The following is a 19,649-nucleotide window of genomic DNA, read 5'->3' as shown; positions in this document are numbered from 1 at the left end:
AAGAGAAGGACAGGACACGCCCCAATTCCTCCATCTTACTTCTCTAAACCCCCCTGTACAGAAATCCTAAACCCTGTGTTTCACTCTCTAATTAACCAATCCCTTCACCATTCACCCCGGTGAAACCCTCCTGTCCTCATACAGGTGTCGTCTCCTGTGTAGGATCAAAGTCCAGCCACCAGACACTTCTTCTTCTTCTTCTTCTCCTCCATCTTCTGTGGTGATGGTGGCACTTTGGGATTGGTCATTACTAAAAGTGCACCGGGCAATAAGGGTAAAAAGTATTGAGGAAAAATGATAAATATTGTACACGTAACTTTGGGTATAAAGATAGGTGACCGCCCGGAGGGCAGGGAGTGTGCTCATGGCTGGCTGCTGAGCAGAGCTCTGTCGGGCCGAGAGAAAATCTTTTAGATAAACAATTAATGAACACCGAGACCGAGAAAAGAACTGAAGCCTCTTCTCGTCCTTTGATACGCGGCTGCCCCAAGGCCACCCTGGGTCTTTCCAGGCCATCCAAACAGCCGAAAATCAGACAAGTCCGGAGCAGGTTCGAGATGGTCACAGGAACAGGAGAGGAGAAACAGTCCAGGCAGCAATGTGGGCTGTTAGCTAGAGCTAGCTAATAGGCAGAGGCCAAAGCAGAGCAGAAAAGGGAGCAAGCAAAGCAGCAAGCTAAGCAAGAAGTGAAAAACAGCCCTATGTACTGCTCGTCTCTGTGTCCCTGATAAGAGAAACCCAAACAAAACTTCCACTCTTCAGAGCCGGTCTAAAGGCACAGAACAGATGAGTGGGGATACAAACATCATAATGTCACCCCAGGACAACAAGGCAGACATTCCTGTTAGCTGGCATTTGGCCAGTCTGGCTTGTCCCAACTCTGAATATATTTAAAAGCTCCTTGTGTAAACTGAGTTTTCCTTCCAAGCTGTGATAAACATGGCAGTTCTCATATATAAACACAAACTTTTATAATTAATACAATTATACAAATATGGCAGTTGGGAGAATGACATTGTTTTCTCATTACATAAACACAAATTTTTATAATAAATACAATTATACAAATGTGGCAGTTGGGAGAATGATGTTGTTCTCTGGTCCAGGTACCCTCACCTGTGTCAGAGGCAGAAGAAGAAAATGATCCTGATGGACCTTGTGCTTTCAGGAGAAGAGCAGGATGCCAGTATTATGCTGTAAGAACATGCAGAATTGTGCTGTGCTGTTGGGTTTTGGGGTGGTTTCTTTAATTTAGGTTGGCATAGTGCCAGTGTTGGAGTTCTGTTCCCACTCTCACCACCAAAGCTTTGATGCTTTGCTGAGTCCAAAGACGATTGCAGGAGCATCCCCTTCTCTGCTTGGCTCTGAAGGCTCCAAGCTGAACTTCCCACTTGCTTAGAATTCACCCTCCTTTCTTTTTTCCCTTAGCCTGTGAGTTGATTCCTTTGCCAAGAGATGTTGAGATGACTGAAAACTTTTATTTTCATTTCCTCCAACGTTACCATTGCTGTTAGATGCATTTAACAGCCTAAATATTAGAGTTTATTAGAAGCTGTTATTGGTTAAGTGAACACAAACCACGTGTATGATACCCAGCAGTGCCCTTGGAATATAAAATTGCCTTTTCTTTCTTCACAGCCTCGTTTGGACCAAACGAATTCTTCGTCCGAAGGCCCAGAATTGGCAGAATTGGACAAGCTGAGGTTCAGGCATTGCCTTACAACCCTCACAATCCCAAGGAGATGTATAGGGTTTGCAAGGAGGAGGATTGGCAGGGGTGGAAGGTACAGTTGGGTCCTTTCTAATGAATTCTTCAAAGGATAAAAGTATTAAAGAGAGCTGCTGAAGCTAATGCTTCTCCTCCTCCTCCTCTTTGCCCAGGGTGATCATGGACCGAATATCCACAGAGCACGATCCTGTCCTGAGGCAGATTGACCCGGAAATGCTCAGCAGTTTTTCAAGCTCTTCCCAGACTTTAGACTTTTCTTCTAATTTTTCACGGACCAATGCTTCCAATAAACCTTGTGAAAACAGACTGTCCCTTCCTGAAATCCTAAGCAATATCAGATCATGTCGACTGCAGTGTTTCCAGCCCAGGCTACTCAACCTCCAGGACAGTGATAGTGAAGAATGTACCTCAAGGAAAGCAGGGCAGACTGTGAATAATAAAAGAGTCTCTGCAGCATCTGTAGCTTTATTGAACACCAGCAAGAATGGCATATCAGGTAGGCAAGGATTTGGCTGCTTCTGGCATTTAAAATACTGAATTTTGGTTTTCTTTGTGGCTGGACTGGTGAGATTTGCAGCACTGGTGTGGACCTAACCACAGCTCCAGCCTGACTACAGAAACTTCCCACAAACACTGCTTTCAAACCTTATTCAAAAAATTCAAACATTCAAATCTTATTCAAAGCAGGGATTCTGCTCATATGAAGCATTGTTTAGGTCTAATTAAATCTTAATGGCACTAATTGGCCTAACCTTGTTTAAGGGTAGAAGGATGCTCGTTATGAATGCAAAACAAATCTGGTGGTTTCTTGGGGAGGGTGGGTGGAGCTCATTTTTGTTGGCAGTTTTCATTTTTCACTCAGACAAATGTAGGAAGTTCCTAAGTGCCCTGAGCAGGCATGAAAATGGTAAAAATGTTGATAGTGGGAGAAAAACTTGCTTTAAGCTTAAATTGAGCAGTGTTTGCATCACTTGCTTCATGAGCTGGAGTTGTAATGGCTCAAGTTTTAACACTGTCACTTCTTTATAATTAGGAAAGAATCATAATCATTGATACTTCAAAAATCTGATAAATTGGAGATCCAGCAAATGAAATCTACAACAAGCAGCTGAGTATATCCCCACTCCAACCTGCTTTATAAACCAGGACAATTAAATAATAGAATAGATTGCCTCTGAATTCCATCATTTCTGTGGTTGTGGAATGTCCCATCTCTCTCAAAGCTGCAGGAATGGGTATTTATTCTCCAATAATGTATCTCTAGAATTCCTGGGTGCTGTTACATTGCTCTGACAGAGACCCAGAATATTTCTTCCAGTATGGTCACTGTAACCTTCAGATTGTTCTCTGCCATGAAAAGATTGGCACAGGAGCATTTTCCTGCTGCATGAAAGTCAGATATCATGTATTACATATTTTATATAGATATTTTTGGAAGACCTTGAAGGCCTGAGGGATCACAGCTGGGGCAGAAAGGGGCACTTCAGTGTGATGGGATTATTGATAAACACCAAGAGCTGCTAAAGAAATAGCTGAAAAATGAATAAAACCAAATCTGATGGATCCAAGCCACTTTTTGGAGGAATAGTAATAAACTCGTGGTATAATTTTAGAAATCATCTGAGGAATACATTTAAATGAAATGGAAATCCCTCAGTAGTTGAAGCACATTATGCATGGAATTTATGGCTGGGGAGGACCTTTTTTGTCACAGATTTAAATTCCAAACCAGATCCTGCAGTTCTGGAACAGGATCAGACACAATAGACAGCAGAATTCTTCCCCAAATAACTGAACCAGCAAGAGGCACTGCTGCTGGGTTTCCTCACTGGTAAATAGGGAATAAATTTTAAAGGGGCTGGTCAGAGTCTGGTTGTGCATTAAATGAGCACAGGCATTGTCACTGCATTTATTGAAGTCATTCTCTTTGGGAAGGGATTGTTGAAATCAGTTAATTTTACAGCTGATTTGATATTCCCTCCAGAGGAAATGGTGACAATACTTAAAATGATTATTTTTATTTTTCATTATTTTGTTTTAGAGAGAATTGAGGAGTTCCTTTGAATTTTGGTACACAAGAATATTTAAAATTACCTCTGGGTTATATTTTTTCCCTGTACTAGTAAAGCAACTCTGGTATTTCCTCAAATGCATTGTACAGACAGAATGTTTTTTATTTGAAAGCCTGGGACTAGACTTTTCTTCAAAGTACCTAATGAGTGCATGAAGAACCAGTTTTGGAGCTGAATTATTCTCTTGCTCATGTTGTAAGCACTGCAAATGGGAAAAGGGTGTCCCTGGAGAGAGGTCAGCTGCCCATGATGCTGTTCCCAGCTGAAGGGTTTTGTTTGTGGAACAAAATTTTACTTTTTGAGGTATTTTTTTCCCCAGCCTTTAATGCCATGTAGGAGTAATTGAAGCAATGGCACTTTTGGGGCAGCTTCCAGAGGGTGATCTTTGGTTAAAGCCTTCAGGTGCTGAGAGAAGTGACAAAATCCAAACCTTGCAAGGAGAGGGGAGCTGGAAGTGAAGGCTGAAGTGACTTTTCCCCTTTTGTGGTGCATTTTTCAGCCCAGCCAGGCTGTGATAAAATAAAAACCCCCTGAAGCTGCAGAGCTCTGACCCTGCTCACAGCTCTGCCTTGGGGCATGGTCACAGTTTGTGCTTTTTTCTCCAGGACCCTCCAGGTGTTTGATTTGGCAGAAAGAAATGATATTTAATGTGCTAATGAGCATCTGCTGGTTTGTAACAAGTGAACAGCTTGGCCTCTGGATAAATACCTGAAATTCAGGCACATACAGGCAGAGCAAGGGAATATTGAATTCTGGATTACTTTCCCTGTGTCCTGGAATAGAGTGTTCCATGACTTTGTGGTCTGTGACAAACTGGGAAGGAAAGGAGATGGAAAACATGAAATCTCACCTTGTTCTTAAACAGCTTTCTGTAAAACAAAACACATTTTCTGGGACTTGTTACCTCAGAACTTAAAAATAGAAATATATGTAATATTCCATAGTGCTGTTCTTGGCCGTGGTGCCTTCAGCAGTGCCATGTGTTTTGTGAGGGAATGTAGCAGGTTGAGCTGATTTAACTTGGAATTTAATTCTAGGTAACAATCTGTGAGAGGAACCAAGTAAAGCTAAATGCAAAATAAACTTGGGTTGGAAATTATAATATTGCTAGAGTTTAAGAGGAGTAATTTTTAAATAATTGGACTTTTAAGTGCTCTCCTAATATGGTTGAAACCTGCTTTAATAATGTAGCAGTAAAGAAGAAGTTTCAGTTCTAATTTCTAAGCAATCCTGATTCTGGTATTTTCCCCCAATGGAATTTCAGGAGAGCCCTGAGTACTAAAAGTGAGAAATGGAAGAGCCAAACCCTGCAAGATGGATAAAACTCTTTGTTCCAATGTTAGCTGTGTCCCTGGGTGGGAGGATATTCCTGGGAATGCAGGTGTCTGAGGTGCAGCACAGCTTCAGCCCTGCAGACACAGAGCTGGGGCTGAAGTGTTGAAATGTGTTCGTGGCAATCTTTGGGAAGTGAATTCTCTCCTCACTTGCTCCCCAGAGCACTCTGTTCTTGGGTCAGCTGCTCACAGCTCAGCTTTTAGCACCAACCCCTGCCAGTATTTTCAGTTTACCAAGTGTGCAGATGCTCCAGGGGGAGAATAATACAACCAGCTTTTGTAACTTCATTCCCTTCATGTGTTGGGATGAATGCTAATGCTACTGGGGTGGCATTAACTTGGTTCTCAAAAATAAACTTATTGTGGCACCCCTGAGCATTTAAAACAATAATTGGCAGATAAACCCCCCCATGCCAGAGGTGTGCTTCCCTCAGGGCAAAGGGACAGCAAGGGAAGCTGGGGGGAGAATATTAAAACCAACTTTTCTAACTTCATTCCCTTCATGTGTTGGGCCTGGAATATTACTGGGGTGACATTAACCTGGTTCTCAAAAATGAACTTATTGTGGCACCCCTGAGCATTTAAAACAATAATTGGCAGATAAACCCCCCATGCCAGAGGTGTGCTTCCCTCAGGGCAAAGGGACAGCAAGGGAAGCTGGGGGGAGAATAATAAAACCAACTTAGATTCCCTTCATGTGTTGGGCCTGGGATATTACTGGGGTGACATTAACCTGGTTCTCAAAAATGAACTTATTGTGGCACCTCTGAACTCTTAGAGCATTTAAAACAATAATTGGCAGATAAACCCCCCATGCCAGAGGTGTGCTTCCCTCAGGGCAAAGGGACAGCAAGGGAAGCTGGGGGGAGAATATTAAAACCAACTTTTCTAATTATTCCTGAATCATGTTGGGATGGAATTGCTAAAGCTGGGGTGCATTAACTTGTTCGTCAAGGAATGAATTTTATTGCTCCCCAGGCACTCTTTTGGCAGTCTAATGCAGTATGAAACCCCATGCCAGTATGTTTCCTTTAGGCAAGGGCAGAAGGATCCTGGGGGAGAATAATAAAACTTCTAACTTCATTCCCTTCAGTGTTGGGATGAGTAATACTGGGGTGGTATTAACTGGTTCTCAAAAATAACTTACTGTGGCACCCCTGATAAATTGGCAGATAAAACCCCCATGCCAGAGGTGTGCTTCCCTCAGGGCAAAGGGACAGCAAGGAAGCTGGGGGGAGAATATTAACAACCAACTCATTCCTCAATGGCTGATATTACTGGTGCATTACCTGTTCTCAATAAAGTTGTGGCCCCTGCACTTTAGTGATTAACTAGATTGCAATAAACCCATGCATGTGGCTCCCTCAGCAAAGGAAAAAAGGAATGGGGGGAGAATATAAAACAACTATGCAAGTTCTTCCCTTCAGTGGGAGTGTTCTATTGGGCCTGGGATATTACTGGGGTGACATTAACCTGGTTCTCAAAAATGAACTTATTGTGGCACCTCTGAACTCTTAGAGCATTTAAAACAATAATTGGCAGATCAAGCCCCCCATGCCAGAGGTGTGCTTCCCTCAGGGCAAAGGGACAGCAGGGGCTGTGGGAAGGGGAATGGTCCAGGAATCCTCTGCCAGTGGTCACTGGGAGAGAAGGCACCAGCCCAGCCCAGGGTGCTTTGTCCTCAGCTCTGATTTTTGGGCTGTTCTTTCCTGCAAACCAGGCAAATCATTTCTCTTGAGCTTTTGCCTAAAGCCACTGGGGATAAAACCACCAAAGATAGAAACTGCTTAAAAGCTACAAAAGCTCTGAATTCTTTTGTTACAAATGAACTCCATGAAAGCACACAACAAACAAACACAGCCTGACCTCTCCTTTACATAATCTGTGAAGAGTTTGGGTGCAGCTGACATGATTTGTGTCATCCTCACCCACCTGAGCTGCTCTCTTGCCTTTCCCACGTGTGTTTGTGTAACTGTGGCTCCTTTGTTTCCCTCAGTCACAGGGGGCATCACGGAGGAGCAGTTCCAGACCCACCAGCAGCAGCTGGTGCAGATGCAGAGGCAGCAGCTGGCCCAGCTGCAGCAGAAGCAGCAATCTCAGCATTCCTCCCAGCAGCCACACCTGAAAGCACAGGTACTGCTCCCACCCTGCATGTGGCTTTGGCTCACAGGGCTGCTCGGCTCTCACAACCAATGGGACACCCCAGAAATGTGGGATCATTTAGAGGGAGTTTAAAACACTTTGCTCAGGGGGGTTTGAACAAGTTGGATGCATTTTACAAGGTGAGGAAGAGACTTTGTAGCTGAATGTGTTACCTGCATCCACAGAGTAAAAATACCAATGTGTGCTCTCAACTCTTCTGTTTTCACTGGTTTTGTCCTCCTGCCTCTGAAGAGACTTCATTAAAATTACCTTCAATGTAATGTGTTCTGTTATGAGCAGATACTCAGTGAGCACTAAAAATTGGTACCTCTGAGAGGAAAAGGAGACCTTGCATATTTGCATATTCTGGCTTCTAAAAGAATCCCATTTTTCCTCTGCAATCCCTTGCAAGGGATTTTTGCAATGTATTTTTATATTTACATATGGATATACATGTTACATATTTTTCCATTGCCCTTATTATTCTGTTAGCTTCTCCCCAGTAAAGTATAAAAGCTGTTGCTGTTGTCTGTTACTAGGAAAATATATATTACTTTGAGCATTTTATATCTAATTGCTTGTGCTGGTTGTCCCTTCCCCTCAGTGTTTTCTACTTCAATTAATCAGGGATTCTGTGTTGGCAGATACTGATGGCATTTTTTGTAAGTGTAAAGAAACAATGCCAAAATATTTAAACCAAACAAATGAATTTTGGATCTTTAAAACATTTCAAGCTTCTCTGCAAAGTCATTTTCTTAGTTAATATAAATTGAAATTGCAGAATTAATGTTCTTTCCAGTAAGAATGGTGAGCCTTTCCAGTAGGAGCTGGGCTAACAGAGTGGGATTCCAGAATGTGCTGGGCACTTGTTCTGTGGCACAAATCACAGAATGGAGGTACCACAAATCCTGAGCATCCCTGAGGTTTGCAGCTGCCTGGAGACAGAACAGAGAAGGTTTAAGACGTGGTTGTTTTCTTAGAGGAAACATCTCCAGACATGGGGAATCCTCTGTGGTTTGGGTTGGGAGGGACCTTAAAGCTCATCCAGTTCTCCCAGGGACTCCTCTCATTATCCCAGGAGGCTCCAAGCCCTGTCCAGCCTGGCCTGGGACATTCCAGGGATGCAGGGGCAGCCCCAGCTCCTCTGGGAATTCCCAGTTCCCAATGTCCCACCCATCCCTGCCCTCTGGCACTGGGAGCCATTCCCTGGCTCCTGTCCCTCCATCCCTTGTCCCCCTTCAGGCCCTGCCAGGGGCTCTGAGCTCTGCCTGGGGCCTTCCCTTCTCCAGCCATCATCCACAATTCCATGTGCTGCTCCGGTCCAGCACAACATTTGGGAGACACCATGGGGAGAAGGCAGGGAGGGGTAAGAAAAGGAGATTTTGGAACAATTATTTTGCTGCATTTTGTCTCCAGAGAGAATTCCCAGTTCTTGGAGCTTCTCCGTGGCCTCCTCAGGACTCGCTCCAGAGCTTCTCTGTGCCAGGGCCTGCCCACCCTCACAGCCTGGAATTCCCAATTCCCAACAATTCCCAGTGTCCCACCCATCCCTGCCCTCTGGCACTGGGAGCCATTCCCTGGCTCCTGTCCCTCCATCCCTGTCCCCAGCCCCTCTCAGCTCTCCTGGAGCCCCTTCAGGCCCTGCCAGGGGCTCTGAGCTCTGCCTGGAGCCTTTCCCTGTCCAGGCTGAGCAGCACAGAGCAGAAGTGATTTGTTTGCTGAGGTCTGGCCTGGCTGCATTGGGCAGCCCTTGTGTCACCCCCGTTTGGACACTGATTTCCAGCTCCTCATCGCTGGTGCCACAGAAATGTTCCACGTTGTGGTGCATTAGGGCACACATGGAATCTGTATTTATTTATTTGCTTTACCTGTGCACTCTAGCAATCCTAAGGCACATTTCCCTTTGTACTTGGGTGATTGAGAGCCACCTTTTCCTCTTCCTGCAGGGCTCCAGCACCTCTGACTGCATGTCCAAGACCCTGGATTCAGCCAGTGCCCACTTTGCTGCCTCTGCCGTGGTCAGTGCGCCGGGCCCCGGGCGCAGCGAGGGAGCCAAGGAGCAGAACACCAGCCACAACAATATCAACGGTGTTGTCCAGCCTTCAGGTGAGGAGGCCTTGAAAACCCCAGCCTGGAGTGAGCTGGGAATGTCACCTGTTCTGAACCATCACCTGGTCTTAGTGCTGATTTCTAAAATATTATTAAACAACAACAAAGAAAATCAAATTTCTTCATTGTGATCGTTTTAAGTATTGTTCTCTGAAGTGCTTTGGAGAAGTGGTTTGAATCATGGAGTATCCTGAGTTCATTTTGTTTCACAATTTGACTAGATGGACTTTTTGGTAAATATTTTAGTGACATTTCCCTGTCAAATATGAAGTTCAAGGCAAAATAGTATTTTCTATTACTGTCCCACAAGGATGATCAAAGTCCAACTCCTCAGGACAGCCCTGAGAATCCCACCCTGTGCCTGGGAGCCTTGTCCAACAGGTGTTGTTAAAATGGATATAAAACCACCGAGTGCTCTTTACCTTGGAAGAGCATTATTTGCTTTTCCTTTTCTAGTCTTTATCTTTTAATAACCTGTTCAGATCAAAACTCTAAATGACAGCATTTTAAAACCAGTGTGAGTGTGTAATGAAAGAATAAATCAACTGCTTAAAACATTTAAGTACTTTGAGAAGGAAATAGAGAAGTTGATTCATTATTTGGTTGTTACCTCACTTGTATATTCAGCCAAAAATGTACAAACCAACCTTTACTGGCATTTCTTCTGACATCACTGTTAGCCTCAAGTTTCACTGCATTTAGGATTTGTCCCAAAAAGTGCCCCCTGCCACCCTCCTGTGGTGCTGCTTGTGCTGGTGCCATCTCCCAGTGCCAAGAGGCAAATGGGATTTGGGCTGCCAAGACAAAGAGGAGGCTTTTAAAGTAATTTGTTGTTTTAGCAGCTAATGATGTGATTAGTTTTATAGACCTTCTGCCAGGCTGGGTTAATGATAATATGAAATGAATAGAGGGAGAAAAAGCACGACTGAATAAAATCAATAAACTGGAGCAGTTCCAGGATAGGGAGGGAGATCTGTGTGTAACTCTCTGAGTTCATAGCCAGGAGGGCAGTGCTCTGAGGGTGGAAGAGCAGCACATGGTGCTGCCTTGGAGCAAGATTTAGAGAATAAAAGTGGGTATTTATTGAAGGCCTTCAGTAGATGCACCTTGAGCAGTCAGAAGCCTCTGAGAGGCCACACACAAAATGGAAAATGATCACAAGTGTTTCAGATAATTATGAGTTTGGTCCATCTGCATATCAGGGGTTAATCCTCCAATTGCATTTTCAGGTAATGAAGTCATACACCCCCAGTTCTCCCCCCTGCCAGCTCACTTTGGTTTACACTTTTCTGGGCCTGAGACAGTGAGGTGTCTGAGTTTCAGGCCTTGAGGGGTTGTCTGAATAAAACAGGAGAACAGCAGCTGACAGGCTGTGGAATTTTAGAGTTATCCCCTAAAGCAGTACAGGATCTGAAAAATATAAAAGCTAAATCCTGAGGCATCAATGGCAGCGCGCCAAGCTGCCACTTCTGCCTTTTACCATTTTGTGAGCCTGTAAAATATGGACATCAATGACTTACACACTGAAAGCATTGCCCTTGAGGTTAATCTTTGCCTTTTCATCTAAGAAACCTCACCTTTTTTTTAACACCCACCATTTATTCTGCCTAACAGGAACCTCCAGAACTTTATACTCCACCAACATGGCTTTATCCTCCAGCCCAGGGATCTCAACTGTACAGCTCGTAAGGACAGTTGGCCACAGCACCACAAACCACTTAATCCCAGCCTTGTGCACGAGCAGCCCTCAGGCTCTGAGGCATGAACAAATTCTGCCTGCCAGCGCGTGCCACCTCACAACTCAGCGTGTGCCCCAGTCAATGTTCATACATACAGCTCAGCGCCCTCGCCAACTGCCTTAAAACTGGCCACAGTTGCTGCCAGCATGGACAGAGTGCCAAAGGTAACTCCCAGCAGTGCCATCAGCAGTATAGCAAGGTGAGTGGGGACAGGGCTCCTGGTTTTGTGGGAGCTTGAATCGTGGGGTTGTTTGGGATTATTCATTTTGTGCTTGAATCATGGAATTATTTGGGTCGGAATCACCAAAGTCAGAGTCCAGCCCAGGACTCAGCAGAGCAGAGCACTGAGTGCCACCTCAGCAGTGCCTCCCTCACCCCCCTGGGCAGTGCTTGGCAGCCCTTTCCATGGAGAAACCCTTCTTTTTGTGGGAGCTTGAATCATGGAATTGTTTGGGATTATTCATTTTGTGCTTGAATCGTGGAATTGTTTGGGTAGGAATCAACAAAGTCAGGGTCCAACCCAGGACTCAGCAGAGCACTGAGTGCCACCTCAGCAGTGCCTCCCTCAAATCCCTGGGCAGTTCCAGTGCTTGACAGCCCTTTCCATGGAGAAATCCTTCTTTTTGTGGGAGCTTGAATTGTGGGATTGTTTGGAATTATTCATTTTGTGCTTGAATCATGGAATTGTTTGGGTAGGAATCACCAAAGTCAGGGTCCAACCCAGGACTCACCTCATCAGAGCAGAGCACTGAGTGCCACCTCAGCAGTGCCTCCCTCAAATCCCTGGGCAATTCCTGTGCCCATGGAGAAATCCTTCTTTTTGTGGGAGCTTGAATCATGGAATTATTGGGAATTTTTAATTTTGTGCTTGAATCATGGAATTATTTGGAATTATTCATTTTGTGCTTGAATCATGGAATTTTTTGGGTTGAAATCACCGAAGTCAGAGTCAAACCCAGGATTCCCCCTCACCTCATCAGAGCAGAGCACTGAGTGCCACCTCAGCAGTGCCTCCCACACCCCCCTGGGCAGTTCCAGTGCTTGACAGCCCTTTCCATGGAGAAACCCTTCTGTTTTTGGGAGCTTGAATTGTGGGATTGTTTGGAATGATTCATTTTGTGCTTGAATGTGGAATGTTTGGGTAGGAATCAAAAAGTCATGGTCCACCCAGGACTCAGCAGAGCACTGAGTGCCACCTCAGCAGTGCCTCCCTCAAATCCCTGGGCAGTTCCAATGCTTGACAGCCCTTTCCATGGAGAAATCCTTCTTTTTGTGGGAGCTTGAATCATGGAATTATTGGGAATTATTAATTTTGTGCTTGAATCATGGATTATTGGATATTCATTTTGTGCTTGATCATGAATATTGGAGATCACCAAGTCAGGTCCAGCCCAGGACTCATCAGAGCAGGGCACTGAGTGCCACCTCAGCAGTGCCTCCCTCACCTCCCTGGGCAGTTCCAGTGCTTGACAGCCCTTTCCATGGAGAAATCCTTCCTGATGTCCCACCTGACCAGGCTCTGCACCAGAGGGAATCTGTTCCACCTCCCAGAGGCTTCTCAGCACTTTCAGCATGGCCATGGCAAACCACAAGAGCTGATTTTTCAAATTAACCCCTCAAATAACCTGCCCTGCCTTTAGGCACCTGTACTTTGGTCAGCTTCTACTGTGTTTGAATTTTAATAATTCTATTTGTCCCTTTTCATGCAGCATTTTCAAGTAAATTCTGTCAAATTATCCCCTTGTTCCCTCTAAATCATTGTGTAATATTGTAAGGTACAGGCTGGCACATATATTTTTATATATTATATTATTATAATTAATTATATTATTATATATTATATTTTTATATATATTTTACATGTGGATATATGTGTTACATATTTATGTAAAACACACACCAGAAAACAACCCATATCTTACATATAAAATCATAATTCATAATTGTTTAGGTTGGCAAAGACCTTTAAGATCATCAAGTCCAACCATTAAGGTATTTATATAATAAAATTATTATATAATTTTATATTATTCTCATTGAACAGCAGCACTGTTATTTCAGAATACTTAGATGATGTTTCATAGGAATGGCAGGAGCATTGCAGTTGGCAGATTTTTCTCAAAATGGCAATATTTGGGATTTTTTGAAGTCTCTCCTGGATTATATGGGGTTTCAAAAAACGAGAAGTCATGTTTGTAAATTGGAAAAGTAAAAAATGGGTATTAATAAACAAGTGAAAAATGAGTGCTGAAGCAGAATGGGAATTACAGCACTTGGTGCATTAACAGAATAATTGATGTTGAGTTATCATATCTTGGCTTTGTTCCTTCAGAAGAGCTTTGAGGGGTTTAATCCATAATTCAGGCTGGCAATGGGCAGTTAAATGCAATAATCTCACAGGAGGGACTGCACTGTTGAATAAGAGCAGTGGTTGAGTGCCAGTATTTACTCCAAACAAAGTTTGCAGTGTGTGTGTGAAGGTGCAGCTACCAGCTGTGTGAAAGTACGAAATCGGTGAGTAGAGGTGTGTGGAAAATATGAAATAAATGAGTAGAAGTGTGTGGAAAATATGAAATCAATGAGTACAAGATGGAAAATATGAATCAGTAAGTGTAATGGAAAATATGCAATCAGAGTGAAGTGTGTGGAAAATATAAACAGTGAGTAGAAGAGTGTGGAAAATATGCAAAAATGAGTAGAAGTGTGTGGAAAATACGAAATCAATGTGTGTGGAAAATATGAAGTCAGTTGAGTAAAAATGTGTGGAAAATATGCAATCAGTGTGTGGAAAATATGAGTCAGTGAGTAGAAAATGTGCAATCATTGAATATAAGTGTGGGAAAATGAAATCAGTGAGTAGAAGAGTGTGGAAAATATGAAATAATGAGTAGAAGGTGTGGAAAATATGAAATCAATAAGTTTGTGGAAACTATGAAACAGTTGAGTAGAATGTGGAAAATATGAAATAGTAAGTGTGTGGAAAATATGCAATCATAGTACAAGAGTGTGGAAAATCGAAATCAGTGAGTAGAGTTGTGAAAATATGCAATCAGTGAGTAATGGAAAATATGCAATCAGTGAGTAGAGTTTGTGAAAATATGCAATCATGAGTAGAAGAGTGTGGAAAATACGAAATCAATAAGTGTGTGGAAAATATGAAACATGAGTAGAATTGTGTGGAAAATATGAAATCAATGAGTGTGTGGAAATATGCAATCAGTGAGTAGAAGGTGTGGAAAATACGCAATCAGTGAATAGAAGTGTGTGGAAAATATGAAATCAGTTGACTAAAAAGTGTGGAAAATATGAAAATCAGTAAGTGTGTGGAAAATATGCAGACATGAAAAGTGTGTGGAAATACGAAATCAATGAGTAAAGTGTGTGGAAAATATGAAATCAATAGTGTGTGGAAAATATGCAATTACGAGTAGAGTGTTGGAAAATATGCAATCAGTGAGTAGAAGAGTGTGGGAAAATATGAATATAATAAGGTGTGGAAAATATGCAATTACTGAGTAGAAGAGTGTGGAAAATATGAAATAAATGAATAGAAGTGTGTGGAAACTATGAAATCAGTTGAGTACAATAGTGTGTAAAATACGCAGTCAGTGAGTACAAGAGTGTGTAAAATACGCAGTCAGTGAGAGAAGTGTGTGGAAAATATGAAATCAGTGAGTAGAAGAGTGTGGAAAATATGAAATTAATAAGTGTGTGGAAAATATGCAATCAGTGAGTAGGAAAATATGCAATCAGTGAGTAGAAGAGTGTGGAAAATATGAAATCAATAAGTGTGTGGAAAATATGCAATTACTGAGTAGAAGAGTGTGGAAAATATGAAATAAATGAGTAGAAGTGTGTGGAAAATATTAAATCAGTGAGTGTGTGGAAGATACATAATCAGTGAGTAGAAGTGTGTGGAAAATATGAAATCAATGAGTAGAAGTGTGTGGAAAATATGAAATCAATGAGTAGAAGTGTGTGGAAAATATGAAATCAATAAGTGTGTGGAAAATATGAAATCAGTGAGTAGAAGAGTGTGGAAAATATGAAATCAGTGAATAGAAGTGTGTGGAAAATACGAAATCAGTGAGTAGAAGTGTGTGGAAAATACGAAATCAATAAGTGTGTGGAAAATACGCAGTCAGTGAGTACAAGAGTGTATAAAATACGCAGTCAGTGAGAGAAGAGTGTGGAAAATATGAAATCAGTAAGTGTGTGGAAAATATGAAATCAGTGAGTAGGAAAATATGCAGTCAGTGAGTAGAAGTGTGTGGAAAATATGCAAGCAGTGAGAGAAGTGTGTGGAAAATATGAAATAAATGAGTAGAACTGTGTGGAAAGTATGAAATCAATAAGTGTGTGGAAAACACGCAATTACTGAGTAGAAGTGTGTGGAAAATATGAAATCAGTGAGTAGAAGAGTGTGGAAAATATGAAATTAATAAGTGTGTGGAAAATATGCAATTACTGAGTAGAAGAGTGTGGAAAATATGAAATCAGTGAATAGAAGTGTGTGGAAAATATGAAATCAGTGAGTAGAAATGAGTGGAAAATATGCAGTCAGTGAGTACAAGAGTGTATAAAATACGCAGTCAGTGAGTACAAGAGTGTATAAAATATGCAGTCAGTAAGAGAAGTGTGTGGAAAATATGAAATCAGTGAGAGAAGTGTGTGGAAAACACGTAGTCAATAAGTGTGTGGAAAATATGCAATCAGTGAGTAGAAGTGTGTGGAAAATACAAAATCAGTGAGTAGAAGAGTGTGGAAAATATGAAATAAATGAGTAGAAGTGTGTGGAAAATATGCAATCAGTGAGTAGAAGTGTGTGGAAAATATGCAATCAGTGAGTAGGAAAATATGCAATCAGTGAGTAGAAGAGTGTGGAAAATACGAAATCAATGCGTGTGTGTAAAATACGCAGTCAGTGAGTACAAGAGTGTGTAAAATACGCAGTCAGTGAGAGAAGTGTGTGGAAAATATGAAATCAATGAGTAGAAGAGTGTGGAAAATACGAAATTAATAAGTGTGGAAAATACGCAGTCAGTGAGTACAATAGTGTATAAAATACACAGTCAGCGAGTACAAGAGTGTGGAAAATACGCAGTCAGTGAATAGAAGTGTGTGGAAAATATGAAATCAGTGAGTAGAAGAGTGTGGAAAATATGAAATCAATGAGTAGAAGTGTGTGGAAAATATGAAATCAATAAGTGTGTGGAAAATATGCAATCAATGAGTAGAAGTGTGTGGAAAATATGAAATCAATGAGTGTGTGGAAAATATGCAGTCAGTGAGTAGAAGAGTGTGGAAAATATGAAATCAATAAGTGTGTGGAAAATACGCAATCAGTGAGTACAATAGTGTGTAAAATACGCAATCAGTGAGAGAAGAGTGTGAGCCGTGCTCTGACTGTGGCTGCTCCTTCCTTGCAGAGAGAACCACGAGCCGGAGCGCCTGGGCCTGAACGGGCTGGCAGAGACCACAGTGGCCATGGAGGTGACATAACCCCCCAGCTGTCCCCTGAGTGCAGCCACAGCCCTCTGTGGATCACACAGAATCACCCACACCCCAATGGACTCCCGTTCTATCGTGTATTAAGTCGATATATAATGTAAATTTTGTAAAAATTGGGAAAATCACTACCTTGTAAAATAGTTTATTTGTATCATCAATATTATTTCTGTTACTTGAATAGTAGATATTCATCATCATGCTTTTGCACTTGAATTTGCAACTGAATGGATTAAAAAAATAATTCTTTAATGGGATCATGAGCATGACATGGGATCCTGCATCACTTGTTTAAACTATTTATTTTGCCATGTTTACATTTTGTATCTTGTACAAATAAATGCAACTTTGTGTCTAAAAAAAAAAAAGTTAAAGATTCATAGCTAGGAAACAAAAATTCTTGTAATTTTTTTCTAAAGGAAATGTAAAGTTTTCACTTGGTTCATTTTGTTTCACAATTTGACTAGATGGACTTTTTGGTAAATACTTTAGTGGCATTTCACTGTCAAATATGAAGTTCAAGGCAAAATAGTATTTTCTATTACTGTGCAGGGGAAAGGGATGGATCGATACATGCAAATTTAATGTAGTAACTCACTTTTCCATATATTTTGAATGTATATTTCTATTTATAATACCAGTTTATAAAAAATAATTACACAGGAGAGGAGAAAAAAAAAAAAACTGACTAGGAAAATTATGCATCTGGCACATGTCCAAATGTGCAGATCTGAGAAAATTTTCACCTTGATGCCATTTTATCCGAAGACTGCGTATTTTAACCGGCTTTCAAACTGTACCACACCACATTAAAGGATATTTTACCAGGTATGTATTGCATTCTATATCATTGCAATAATTCATTATTGGATGTCTAGCTATCGAGCCATCCCAGGTGGTGGGGGGGGGGAGGGAGGGTTGTGGCAAGATTGTCTTTTCAATTTTGGAGAGTTTTCCTGTGGCTACAAGGCAAGTAACGGGTTGGAAAAAGTCTGACTGTAAGCGTTGGACACCTTGGTAGTGTAGTGTTTTAGTGACTTTTTTTATACGGTTCTTGTACATTAGATACGTGTAGTGGTGTTTCCGAATGTTTGTTTATGCACTAGTTCAGACAACTTTCCCTGTTACTTGTTCTTGATAAGTGAAAACTGCAGGGAAATAAAAATACATATCAAAACCTGCCCATGGTGCAGATGTGGTTATTTCACAGAGTGCAAGCAGGGCCAGCAGCACTGCTCTGATCCCAGCACAGGCACAATTCCAGCAGCCTGCAGGTGATGGGATAACCTGTGCTAGGGGAGGGCTGGGGTGTGTGGGGGTGATCCCAGGATGAGGGAAGAGATGAGGATTTCAATAGGCTGATTGATTATTTTGTGATATCTATTGTATTAAAACCATACTAAAAGAATAGAAGAAAGGATTTCATCAGAAGGCTTGAAAGGAATAGGAAAGGAAGAATGATAATAAAATCTTGTGACTGACCAGAGAGTCTGCAACAGCTGGGCTGTGATTGGCCATGAATTAAAAACCACATGAGCCCAATCCCAGATGCAGCTGTTGCATCCCACAGCAGCAGATAACCATTGTTTGCATTTGTTCCTGAGGCCTCTCAGATTCTCAGGAGGAAAAACCCTAAGGAAAGGATTTTTCATAAAATATGTCTGTGACAGGATGGGAGCTGAGACCTGGGGAAATGGGGAATGGGAGTTTCTTGCCCTGCCAAAGAAATGGGTTGAATTTCTGCTGGTTTATTCTCCGTATTTGGGTGTTTCTGTATTACAAATCCTGAGATCACTGAGGTTGGAAGGAACCTGGAGATGTTCAGTCCAGGCTCACCCTCCCAGGAAAACCTTGCCTCTGTCATGCAGTCAGTGTATTTTCCATTTTAGCTTTCTATATAAAGAACTATTTTTAATCCAAGCTGTGTTCAAACCTGTTTTGTCTTATGTTGTGTGAGTTAAAAGTCCTGGCACCTAAAAACTCGCAGAGCTTTAAATCCTGAGAGCTCATCACAAACTCAGATGGCTAAAATTACCTGGGTTTTGCTTAACTGATGCTCTATTTTTATTCCATGTGATGTCTGCAGGGAGAGGTGAGGAATTTATTCCTATTGGGAATAGAGGAACCCAAGGTGCTGCCTTGCTCAGGTGAGGGGTGGTGGCAGCTTTGGGGGGCACTGGGATTGCTGCTCCCTGAAAATTCCACTTTATCTGATCTTCCCAGCCTTTCTGTAGAGCTGGGCTCATTTCAGGGAATGGCTGATAGTCTGAAGTATAAATTATGTTTTAAGAATTGTTGAAAATCCGAGTCTGTAAAAGAAAAAAAACTATATTCTCCTTGATATCTAGGAATAACCTTGCTTCACTACCATCCCCAAAACCCTTTGGAGGCTTAATGAAAATGGGAAGTAATTTCCTCTGCAGATGGAAAGCTGCACACTTAGCATGGCCTCTTCTCACTACAAAGATCATTTTCAGTGGATCATTTTCAGGGAAAATTGGCCAGAAGATGTCTCTGAGATTGCTGTGTATCTCTGATTTCGTGGACTCTAATCCTCATCTAATTACTTAAAAAAACCTTTAGCTGGAGCTCCAAACTTTTAATGGATTCTGGGAAAATGTGAGGTGCAGAGAAGGATTCCATAAACTCCCAAGGCTCTGATGGGAAGTGCCAGCTGTGGAATGGCTTTCATTTAAAGGATTAGTGCTGATGAACAGAACTGGAATAGTCCTTGCAGAATTTCTGTGAGCCTCGAGTGCAGGAGAAGGGGAGGAGTGGTGCATGATGCTGCAGGCCCTGGAAATCTTCATTAAAAAGAAGAAAAAGAGAAAGGGGAGGGATTAGTGCTGTAAAATCCTTTGTCCAGCTGGGATTGCCATGACTGAGGTGGTTTTGTGCTCTTTGAACATGTTGAGGATATGTTGTTCAATCTGAATTCCCTTTTTTGTGCATCTCTGCAGCAGGACTGGAATGGGGATTTCTGTTCTGTTGTGTGTTGGGAATATCTTTCAGGTAA

The 19,649-nt window shown here is 42.0% G+C and overlaps 1 protein-coding gene across 1 annotated transcript in view; it reads left to right on the top strand.

Annotated features, from left to right (window-relative positions):
• Nucleotides 1-16,764, top strand: part of EPC2 (enhancer of polycomb homolog 2) — a 49,532-nt gene extending 32,768 nt beyond the window's left edge. Inside the window, 8 exon segments of the mRNA XM_064718721.1 lie at nt 1,107-1,196; nt 1,639-1,784; nt 1,882-2,225; nt 7,132-7,268; nt 9,224-9,383; nt 11,001-11,183; nt 11,186-11,324; nt 16,555-16,764. Coding sequence (XP_064574791.1) covers nt 1,107-1,196; nt 1,639-1,784; nt 1,882-2,225; nt 7,132-7,268; nt 9,224-9,383; nt 11,001-11,183; nt 11,186-11,324; nt 16,555-16,627 — 1,272 coding nt within the window. The 3' untranslated portion in view covers nt 16,628-16,764.
• The last annotated feature ends 2,885 nt before the right edge of the window (nt 16,765-19,649 follow it).

Source organism: Zonotrichia leucophrys, chromosome 7 (genome assembly GCF_028769735.1).
Source record: "Zonotrichia leucophrys gambelii isolate GWCS_2022_RI chromosome 7, RI_Zleu_2.0, whole genome shotgun sequence".
Classification (NCBI taxonomy): Eukaryota; Metazoa; Chordata; class Aves; order Passeriformes; family Passerellidae; genus Zonotrichia; species Zonotrichia leucophrys.
The sequence above is the reverse complement of the archived record's forward strand: the minus strand, read 5'-3'. Positions and strand labels throughout refer to the sequence as shown.